Source organism: Nuphar pumila, chromosome 7 (assembly GCF_984573655.1).
Source record: "Nuphar pumila chromosome 7, dmNupPumi1.hap1.1, whole genome shotgun sequence".
Classification (NCBI taxonomy): domain Eukaryota; kingdom Viridiplantae; phylum Streptophyta; class Magnoliopsida; order Nymphaeales; family Nymphaeaceae; genus Nuphar; species Nuphar pumila.
In genome coordinates, this window is record NC_143255.1 from 16596931 (window position 1) to 16608942 (window position 12012).

Below are 12012 nucleotides of genomic sequence, written 5' to 3' on the forward strand. Positions count from 1 at the left end.
ATGCCGTGGCGTGATGCATTGGTTACGATGTTACAGGTCCAGCCGTTTGATCCTGAGTCTACCCAGCTGGTTCACTTTTTCGTAATTTTTTTCTTAGGAACTTTGAATCTTTTTTTGTGTTGGTCTGTTTGATCAATAAGTAAAGAATGATAGATTATTGGATCTTTGAACTTGTTTCTCTTGTAATTTATTATTTATTAGGGTTTGGGATTGGATTGGGGTCACCTCGGGTCAGTGAAAATCCTATGGGCTGGATTGGGGGCTCCTCAATTTGATGCGAGTTGTAACGGGTTGAATCAGAACAATGTTGATTCTGTGTAAAAAGTCCATGTATCTTCATGGGAATTGAAAAGTTTTTTGAACTTAAGGGATTTGAAAAGTCAAACTCCTTTCCCAAAAAAGTAACTTTATGAATCCATCAAATTTACCTTTTTGACTTAAAAAATCAATCATATATTAAAAAATATTATTTTTAAGGCTTTTTTTTTAGTTATTTTAATATGATTGAATTCATCTACTGTTAACAGCAATTAATTTATTGTTAGATTAATCCACATATATATATATATATATATATATATATATATATATATATATATATATATATATATATATATGAGAGTAACAGTGGATGCGGACGTTGGACAAGTATGCACCGTTGATCTGCGCACGCTGATTTTGCGCAAAACAAGCATTACAACTGAAGGGCCTCTAGTGGTAGAAAAGACAGCACCTAAAGGCCACTTTTGTGCAAAATTTTTTTGCACTGCTGATTACGCATGCCATTAGTGGCACAACTGCGTCTAATAACATCAGATGAAATGAGCGTCCAATATTACACCCTTCCTATATGTGTATGTGAAAAATATATGATGGTTTTGTACTATGATACCTTATGGTGGTGCACACTCTTGTTTGTGTTTGTATGAATTTAGCCACGAAATGATAGATCTAATGATGGTTTATTTACTACATTAACATGTTTTATTGTGCCTAATACTTTATAGATCTTATTTTTTATAGTGAAAATAGATGACTCACAATTCACCAAAATAAGGATAGTTTAGAAATGACATCAAACATCATATTTCAATCAAGTTTAACATATAGAAATAACAAATAGAACATGTTAAACATGATCCAAAGGTTAGATTTTGCATTTGGAGCTTAAATCTATATAACTCAAGCATGTACCATTATATATTTATATATTGCTACAATCCATTCTATTTACAATCAACTTAGCAAATAACATTTTTTTGTCGAAAAAACATGATCCAAGGGTTGATTTCTACTAAATTTGGCATGTTGAACATGTCTATGAGGTTAGATTGAATAAAAAAAAACTCACATTGATTTCTACTAAATTTGGCATGTTGAACATGTCTATGAGGTTTGATTGAGTCAAAACAACTCACGTGACATTCCCACTTGACTGTAGGTATAATTGTTTGTAGAATATATATATATATATATATATATATATATATATATATATATATATATGATTCTCAAATTTAGTTCTTTTTTAATTGGCCCAAACTTTTTTAATGCTTTTAGTTAATGTTTTGAATTTTTAGCAAAACCTTTAATTTTCAACATGGTAGCTAAGACTCAGCCCAGTCAATGATAAACTCAGCGAGTGTTAGCTGATTCAGCCAAGTTTGGTCCTAACCGAGTTATGTAACTTTTTTTTACTTTTTTAGGTTCCAATCTGAGTCAACTCGGGCGAGTCACGAGTTGACTGGCCGAGTTTTCCAATTATGATGAGCATGAGGCCCTGCTCAAGCTTGGCTCATTTATTTAATTGGACAAGTTCCAACTGGTCATAGACGGCCCGGTATGGCTTGGCTTATTGTGCAGTCCAAATTCTACTCTCTATATATGGTAAGGTTATAACAGGATTGAGGTGGGTAGGTGGGTGGGGGAGGTGGTGGTGGTGGTGGTATCATCAGGACTTCTTTCATTCAACTTCATAAGAAGTTTAAGGAAGACCGAAAGGAAAAAGGGGGCGAACTTTGTAAACTGGTTCAAGCTTTATGACCATTGCCTGATGTGACAATCACCAAAGATAACATGTTATGTAACGAATTGGCTACAGTTTATAGTACCATTGTATAGTGAATCTCATAGGTAGAAGCATTATTTGATTAATTGACCACGTGGATGTGTTTAGCATGGTTCATTTATTAAAAAATGCACTTTGAATTGAGTGGTTTTGATATAAACATATAACTTTGTTAATAAAAAAATCTTGACAACATAGCAAATTTGGGAGTTCCGATCGGGTACTGGCACAAAATTTGTGCATTAAGCACCTGATTGCCCTCCATCATGCTTTGCCCTGTTCCCAAAATGGAGGGTGATCAGGTGCTTAAGGCACAAATATTTGTCCAATCATATTGCACCTAACCTTTTCATCAAATTTGGGCAGCCTAAATCTTATGGGAAATCCAATTGTTTTACATTTCTCATGTTTTTCCGCAAAGTATCGGTAAAATAAATAATTTAAATTTCAAAAAATATAGTCTTTGTGATGAAATGAAAAATGCATATATTTCATGAAAAATAATCATTAAAAATGTAAACATCATGATATTTTATAGTTGAATGGAAATGTTGGCGACTATTTTGGAAATCTCACAAGAAATTGTTTAAAATGTTAAACCAATTTCTGTTTTTTCATGTTTTTTTTTTTTCAAAAAAAGATAATATGTATCACTGGTTGTGGACTAATGTATTTTGTAGCCCTCAAAAGATTTGTTTTTACCATGATGTTTTTACTAAACAAGCCATATAGATAATATCCATTTTACCAATGAGTTACACCTGAGGGTATCCAATATTTTCCCGTGAGATTATTTATGCCCTTCATGCTCTTTTTGTGTGTGACTCCATTTATGCTCTCTCTCTCTCTCATAGACTTCTTATTAGGGAACATTATGTAGGGTAATGTTTGCTACCTTGTGGGTATGGAACCCCTAGTAAAAAAAATGCATTTTTTTTTCCAAAGGTTTTTTTACATTAAACCATCTGGATGTGAAATACGTATTAAGTTTAATAAAAAACTGGCGTTTGGATCATGTTTTTTTTTTTTTTTATGTACGTCAGATTTTACTAGGATTGAAAAATCAACACCACGCAATCTACCAAAATTTCAAACCTCAAAAGAACTTTTTTTTACAGATTTGGTCAAAACAGCCTCTCTCTCTCTCAAACCTGAAAAGAAACAATTTTTTTTTACATTAAAACACTATATCCAAGGGCCTATTACCACTATTGGAACCATGTTAAACGCAGATTTGGTCAAAACAGTCTCTCTCTCTCTCTCTCTCTCTCTCTCTCTCTCTCTCTCTCTCTCTCTCTCTCTCTCTATATATATATATATATATATATATATATATATATATATATATATATATATATATATATATATATATATATATATAGGGTTCCTTACCCATACACGAGGGTAGCTAATACCATCCTCACTATGTAAATTAGGGGCATCAACGGGCCTGGTTTACCTAGAACCGATACAAACCAAACCCTACAGGGTCCAGGTATGGTGATAAATAAGAAGACCTGATTAAGACCCAAGTTCAGATCCGAAGGTCCGATTAATACATGGACCTGGTTATAGTTTGTGAAATTTTATACTAGACACAGGCCCAACCCGAGCTCCAATTAAAACCCATAATTTTTCAATGTAAAAATGATAAAAAAATATGGTTTACCAGGTATGGTCCGGGTTTGGTTCATGTAGTTCTTATTAGGTCCAGATATGGTTTTTCTTATAATGGACCTGATTAGACCCAGGTTTGGACCCGATACCATACCTGAAAATCTTATCCAAATCTGGTTTCATTTGGATCCGAATTAAACCGGTCCCGTTGACACCCCTAATGTAAATAGACTTTGTCTATTAAAAAGTGCTAGTACCAACAAAGCCATTCGCGGTTTCAATCACCATGAATCCGCACTGTTTGAAGGTGGTTTTTTTTTAATCCCATGATAATCACCTTTTGGAGATTTTACCACATACAAGAAGTTAAGATTACATGGTTACAAAGTCATAATCAATCAATCAATCCTTGCCACTACTTTGATGAGCAAACTGACGAATCAATCTTTAAAAGCTCATCAAGCATTGAACCAGGTTGGGAAGAAGGTGTCGACGAGGGAGGAGGAGGAGGGGTTGGCAATGAAGGCTGGTCTACGAGAGTGGGAGCGGGTGCAGTCAGAGACATAGTCAAAACAACTGGGGGTGAGGGTGACAAGGGCGCTACACCAACTGAAGGGGTAGGTGGGGGAGTATGGGAGATACCATAGGTTTAAGAAAGGGAAACTTCTCCTAGTAAAAAACAACCATACGCTCAATTTCATATCTAAACACAAATATCCTTTATGCTGAGCACTATATCCTAAGAAAAAATATTGAGCGCCACGAAAATTCATCTTATGAGCTTTAGCAAAACGAATCACCACCATGAGCAGCCATGTGCCCTCAGGACCTTTATAAAACTTGAAAATCCTACATTGAAGGGCCCATGGCTAGATTTGTCACATGCTTAGCAAGAAATAGAATTAGAAGAACCTCTGGTATGCTGATTTTGAGACAGATTTTGTCCACCAGCATTAAACGACCAGTTATCATAACCACCACCTCGATTTCTAGAGAACCGACCCTTATTGATTTGCTTCTTCTAGTAAAAACAACCGCCAGATTTATTTCTGCGGCCCCTACCGAATTGCCTTTGGGTATATTGGACAGTAGGAGTCACAACTTCATGTTGTTCATTCACACTAAGTTCAGCTTCATGAGTCAATAAAAGTTTGAACAGTTCATCAAGAGTAACAAGATCTGAATGGGTATCAGTAGATGTCCTAATAGAACCATATTCTGCAACAGCAAGACCAACCAAGAACTGCATGATTAAGTCCTCATTTGAGGCTGGTTTGGAAGCAAGTACAAGTTGAGATTCAAGCACTTTTGCTTTTAGAAAATAGGACTATCGTTGCCTTTCTTAAGATAATGAAACTGACCTCTCTAACTGTTGAACATGAGCTCTAGATCAAGTAGCATAGTACTTCTTAAGAACCATCCATACCTCATAAGTAGTCAGGCCAATCACCTAACTATGAACCGTCTCACTGAGAGAGGAGACCAGCCAACTTAACAGAAGTTGATCTTGCTGATGTCATTGAATATAGGCATGGTTTAAAGCAGGTTTTTTTCAGGTTCAGCCGGTTTAAACCTCTTTTTTTGGCAAGGATTAGATTCGCCGATAAAACCAATGAGATCATAGCTCTTTAACAAGGGGATGAATTAAGATTCCCAGAACAGAAAATTATCATCCGATGATTTTGTAGTAAAAAAATATTGGAGATTTGTAGAAGCTGGTGAGGCACCTGATCCATTGGTAGTGTTATCATTCTTTGGAGGATCCATCTCCTTCATATCGTCTACAGCTCTGATATCATAAATGACTTGCATGAGAAGAAGAGAAACAGACACAAACTCTTAACGTGGTTCAGTTCCTTTCGAGAACCTACATCCACGGTGGGAAACCTCACACACTCAATGGAGAGGTGGCCTTGTTTTCATTGATTTTACAGGAGGTTTACAATCACCAGAAGATTCTTTCTTAGGACTCTTATCAATTGTAAAAGTCCTATCACAATTATGAATAGATTTAGAAAGGGAAACTAGATTTCTATCTTCATTAGCTTCATTACATGTCTTGTTTCCTTCAATGGACACCTTCACATGATTCTTGAGGTCTCACGTATCCTCCACACTTTCTTTAACAAGGTAGATGTGTTAAACTAGGAATGGAGCAACAGGAGCACTGTGAAGAGATGACTCATTGGAACAGAGAAAATATTTTATATGTTTTCTTCTTTTTTCTTTTCCTCATTAAGTGACCAACAGAATTCTTAGGGTACTCGTGCATAAATGTAAGGAAAAACATAGAATGTAAAAAAGAAATCTATGCAAGACAAAAACTTGCCCTTGCAACGAGACTCTCTCTCTCATGGCCCTTTGTGAACAAGTTCACCACAAACTTATATCCAGCACAAAATTATACACTTGATGCATTTTCAAGTTAATGGTAGTTTTGATGCATCGGTTGTCTATATCATGAGCATTTTGATAAAAAATTTAAATAAAAATGCACTAAACAATGTTGCATATTTCCATAATATTGTAATAAAATAACTAATTTCTTATAATGATGATAATACGTCAAAACCATAAGATCATTTTTTTAATTTTTTGAGGTTACAAATTTATGGATCGTGAATCTTTATATAAAAGGCAATGCAAGTTAACTCTCTCTCTCTCTCTCTCTCTCTCTCTCTATATATATATATATATATATATATATATATATATATATATATATATATATATATATAAACACTAGAATATGACAACTAATGTGTGAACCATGATTTTTATGGATTTTTTGTTCTCTTCTCTTGAATCTAACCATAAGGATGTGATCTACATGTATGGTTTTATAAGAACCCATTATTGAATCATTCTATTTTGATGCATAAAGCAGATGTTTTAAGGCTTTAAAATCAGTGGCTCATAATCTTCATAAATATTCAAGTATTCAAAAATCATATTTTTTCATCAAAAATACACCATCCAATGGTTGATTCCTAGCAACTCACCGTGCCAAGCACATGCACATGGTTGAATTTGCAAAAAAGTATTGAAAATGCCCATATTTCTAGTTCTCATGTTCTAGTGACTCTCTCTCTCTCTCTCTCTCTCTCTCTCTCTATATATATATATATATATATATATATATATATATATATATTATGTGCATCAAAACCGTAAGATCAATTTTAAATTTTTTTAGGTAACAAATTTGTGGACTTATGAATCTTTATAAAAGCCATGTATCTCTCTCTCTCATATATATATATATATATATATAATATTTGCTACTAATGAAGATAAGGAACTAATGAGCTAGAAATCATAAGGTGAAGTTGTATCGACTCAATCTAAACACATAAATGTGTTCAACGTGGTTTGTTTGCAAGTATCAAGCCTTGGGTTGTGCTTTTCTAATGTAAAAATGTGATCTTTTGAGTGACAGAAATTTTGGCACATTTTGAGCCGTTGATTTTTGGACCCTTTAAAAACCTAATTACTTGTCATCATCACATGATTCAAATGCAATACTTTTTCCTATCATGTTTCTTTGTTGTGAACTGGTGTGTGTTCAATACGCAGCCAAAAAGCTCCAGGATGTGGGCACATTTATTAGCAGTTTACTGGGTGTCGTTTGTTACGTTTTACATACTATGGAAAGCATACAAACATGTCTCTGAGCTAAGAGCGGCACGATTAGAAGCGGATGAAACTAAGCCCGAACGATTTGCAGTACTGGTTAGAGATATGCCTTCTCTTCCTCCAGAACAAACACGTAAAGAGCAGGTCGATTCATATTTCAGGAGGCTCCATCCCGATTCTTTCTTTAGATCTATGGTGGTCACTGACAACAAAGAGGTACTACTTTTCTTCGCTCCTTCCTACATGGAATATGTATAAACTAGGATCTTGCTAAGAATCATAGTTGCCGTTGTTTTTGCCTTTTCGGATCAATCTGAACCTCTAGATGTGTTTATTATAGTTTACTCGGTAGAAAACAAAAACATGTATTAGATGAGGTATATTCAGGTTCAAATTTGTTGAAGAGATTTAAAATCAACAGCTCATGTCTCACAGTGACAGAATATTCAATCAAAACATGTATTTTTAGTAAATAAGCAATGACAAGTATTTATTACAGGCCAACAAAATATGGCAAGAGCTGGAAAGTTGCAAGAAGAAACTTGCTCATTCAGAAGCCGTGTTTGCAGAAAACCCGAAAACTAGGCCGCAGCACAGGACTGGATTTCTGGGACTCATTGGTGAGAAAGTTGACACGATCAAGTACTGCAACCAGAAAATCAAAGAATTAGCTCCAAAGTTAGAGGCCGAACAGAAGACCACCGTCAAGGACAAGCAGCTCGCTTCTGCTCTTGTGTTCTTTAACAGCTGGCGAGCCGCTGTATCTGCCTCCCAGACCATCCATGCACAGATGGTCGAAAAATGGACGGTGACGGCAGCTCCTCAGCCTCGTGAGTTGCTGTGGAAAAATCTATCCATCCCATATTTCATGAGGCAAATCAGGCAGTATGTGATCTATGGCATTGTATTCCTCGTCATCTTCTTCTACACGATACCGATGGGATTTGTCTCTGCATTCACCACTCTTTCGAATTTGAGGAAGTACTTGCCTTTCTTGAAGCCAATTGTCGACCAACCGACGATTAAGATGGTGCTGGAGGCTTTCCTGCCTCAAATTGCCTTGTTGGTGTTGTTGGCTATCCTGCCAACGATTTTCATGATTTTGTCAAAGGCTGAAGGGATCCCTTCACGGAGCCATGCGGCCAGATCAGCGTCTACCAAGTATTTCTACTTCACAGTGCTTAATGTCTTCATTGGGGTGACACTGGGCTCTACCCTGCTTACCTCATTTAAGGACTTCACCACACACACTGACAAAATTGTTCCCACACTTGGGAAATCTCTTCCTAAAAGCGCCACCTTCTTTATTACATTTGTTGCTTTAAAGTAAGATTTTCATTTTCTGAACTCGCAGATTTTTCCATTTCATTTTCGATTTCCTGCTCCTGCATAAAAAAATTAATGGTGGCTTGTTCATTTTTTATTTCAGGTTCTTTGTTGTCCATGGGCTTGAGCTCTCTCGCTTGGTCCCATTGGTCCTTTACCATCTTAAGAGGAGGTACCTCTGCAAAACCAAGGCCGAGTTGAAGGAAGCTTGGGCTCCTGGGGATCTTAATTATGTAGCTAGAGTTCCCAATGACATGCTGATAGCAACAGTTGTGATATGCTACTCGGTAATTGCACCAATGATACTCCCCTTCGGTGTTGTGTACTTTGCAATTGGATGGCTTTTGTTCAGAAATCAGGTAAGGCTTGAAATCTTTGCTGAGTTTTTGCTTTCCTTTTTCTCTTACTTTCATCATAGTGATTATTAGTATATTTTTCACTGCATCTAGAAATAAATACAAACAGTAACTTCTAAAAGTTGTGTTTGGCCACTGAAATTTGTGATTTTGACCAAGGTCGGACCTTGCCACGCTCACCAACGTCCCTAGCCTTCTCCTAAAAGAAGCTCAGAGGAAACCCGACTTTGATTTTGTTGACTGAAAAAAACATGCTACTATAGTACGGAAAAACATATTCTATCATGAAATATAATAAATAAAGTGCTCTACCAAGTCCTAACATTGAGCAGACCAAATCATAATTGAATATATTCTGTTCTAAAGGTTTTTGAGAAAAACAGAAAAGAATCATGATATTTTGAAAAAGTTCCAAATTGAAAATATCATGATATGTTTGTGATATTCTTCATTCATTTTTTTTTACTGTACTTTATTTTAAAGAAACTCTGAGAATTTCTTACGGAAAACCATTTATTTTTATATTTTCAGGGAAAGCCTCACCAAGTGACTACGAAACAAACATTAAATAAAAATAACAATAAAATCTTCTAGTTCTTAGGATTGCCTCTAAAAAGCACTTCGGGTCTGAAGGCTGAATCATCAATCTTCCAAAAGGGCTTAAAAAAACGCAACTATTAAAACTAAAGCATGGTCCAGAAAATAACTAATGTCCAAAACTACAATAAGCCTTATAGCACGTTCAAGTTTGAAATATAATCATTGATACCACAAACTTCACAGAAAATCAAGACAGCTATGAACAGATTTAGTTACTTCTATTCACAGAGCAGAGTTGATTCATAAAACTTTCTATGTATGCAGGCTTTGAAAGTGTATGTACCCTCCTATGAGAGCTATGGACGCATGTGGCCGCACATTCACAGTCGAATTCTGGCCTCTCTTTTGCTTTTCCAATTAACCATGATTGGTTTCTTAGGAGTAAAGCACTTCAATTATGCACCGTTTGCTATACCCCTTCCGATTCTGAGTGTAATCTTTGGCTACGTTTGCTATAAACGCTTCTATCGATCGTTTGCTTTCATTCCACTGGAAGTTGCCTGCCAGAATTTGGAGGAAGAACCAAATCTGGAAGCAGTTTTTGAGGCCTATGTCCCACCATGCTTGAGCATGGACAAGTTTGAAGATGTGGAACAAGGTGGAGATGCTCGCTGACAGCTAGCCCTCAAGAGTAGGCCCAAGCATATATTCATCCGTGTAGTTGTAGTACCATCTTGTGTAAATGTGTAGGAGCATTTTTCATGTTTTGCCTTTTTTAAACTTTCTATGCTTCTTTCGAGAAGAACCCAAGCTGTATTTCTGTTTGTGGATATTCTATTTTGGTTGCCACATCTATAACTTTGTCAGTTTTATCTTTCTTTCGGTGGTCGGCATATGACCAAAATTGTTATAAAGAAAGTTGTCTCAATTGTGGCTTCTTATTATTGTCATTTAGAGAAACTCCAATGGCTCATTTTTGCTTTATCTCTCTCTATATATTAACCCATATCTTCCGTGAACAGGAACTGGATCAGAAAACATTAATTCATCTGCCAAGATGTTATTGGGAAATTCACAGTAATTACAACGATTAGGATTTATCTTAGTTGTTAGTTAGTGAAATATTTGGTCTTATTTCTAAGCAATGAATAATGTCATAATCTTTTCAGGATTTCGTGGTAATGGTGATACAATTTTCATTTGTACTACTTTATCCAATTTTTGTTCAGGAAGCTTTGTTTAGCTCTGAGCTGCCCAACAAGATGATGAAAGCAACAGCTTCTCTTTTGCTGCAAATGTTTTATTCTTCTCTTGAAGAAAATTATGATAATCCTTCTCTACATGGTGACCATGGTTCTTCGGTTTCTTTCATGTGGTAAAGGATTACACAAAGCCATCCAAATATTGGAAATCTCGTCACTGTTCTCTGATTTACAGTGGCAGCATCGTACGCGAGCTTTTGTGGTTTAATCATCTGTTGCCATCTAAGGTGGCCTTGTGATGTTTTTCATACACTGGCCATTGTAGCAGAAATGAATGGATTAATGGGAAAAAGATTGTCACAAGAGATTGACATTAGACATCCAAATATGAAATCTCACTGTTCCTTGTTTTATAGTGATTGATTTGTGACCTTTCTCCAGCATTGCTTATCTCATTAATTCGACATCCAAGAGCCACAGTTGATCAGGCTCAGTGGCAAGATGCCGTAGGGGATGTGCTGAGGCAACCAAAAATGTCAATCATCTCAATGTTCCTTGTTTTATAGAGGTTGGTTAGCACACCATGGAACAGTCTGCATTCTGGTCATGATCACATATCCCAACTTCTTAGACATCAGCCATATTAAATTAGATTTTCCTCAGCATAGACTCTATTCCTGAAAACTGCGGATGAGATTGGTCCCCAGCAAAGAAGAAGTGAACTTCAGAGTTCACAATGATCCAGCTATGTCCTCTGTTCTTCTTCACATCTTTCAGCCTCTTGACCATCCCAAGTCTTTTCTCATCCTTCTTCTGACCTGCCATGGCATACATCTTTGACAGGACCACGTATGGAGTTGCACTCTCAGGTTCTAGTTCAAAAAGCTGACGTGCAGCTATCTTTGCGAGCTTGAGATTCACATGTGTTTTACTTGCACCAAGTAAAGCTCCCCAAGCAGCTGGATAAGGCTCTAATGGCATTGCCTTGGTGAAGTTGAATGCTTCTTCTAATAATCCAGCTCTACCAAGAAGGTCAACCATACAAGTATATGATCAGGCCCACGGTTGATTCCATATGAAGACCTCATCAGATAGAAGTAGTGCCATCCTTCGTCTATTAGGCCCACGTGGATGCATGATGTGAGCACCCCAAGAAACGTAATAAAGTTTGGTTGCTCTCCAACTAGTTGCATTGTATTGAACAGTCCTAATGCTTTGTTTCCACAGCCATGAGCAGCAAAACCACTAATCATCGAATTCCATGATA

The 12012-nt window shown here is 36.3% G+C and overlaps 1 protein-coding gene across 1 annotated transcript; it reads left to right on the forward strand.

Moving 5' to 3' along the window:
- On the forward strand, positions 1-10378 carry LOC149831298 (hyperosmolality-gated Ca2+ permeable channel 3.1-like). Its single transcript, XM_090012989.1, has 5 exons — positions 1-81; positions 7262-7537; positions 7821-8647; positions 8751-9006; positions 9868-10378. Exons 1-5 carry the CDS (start codon positions 1-3, stop codon positions 10216-10218), a joined length of 1791 nt encoding a protein of 596 aa, XP_089869115.1. The 3' UTR covers positions 10219-10378.
- Positions 10379-12012: the final 1634 nt, after the last annotated feature.

What these genes read in the sequence shown, in the direction of transcription:
- LOC149831298 (XM_090012989.1), top strand. Translation starts at nt 1, where the DNA reads ATGCCGTGGCGTGATGCATTGGTTACGATGTTACAGGTCCAGCCGTTT. An exon ending in ATTACATTTGTTGCTTTAAA is followed by an intron (nt 8,648 to 8,750) that starts GTAAGATTTTCA and finishes TTTTTATTTCAG; the next exon opens with GTTCTTTGTTGTCCATGGGC. An exon ending in GGCTTTTGTTCAGAAATCAG is followed by an intron (nt 9,007 to 9,867) that starts GTAAGGCTTGAA and finishes CTATGTATGCAG; the next exon opens with GCTTTGAAAGTGTATGTACC.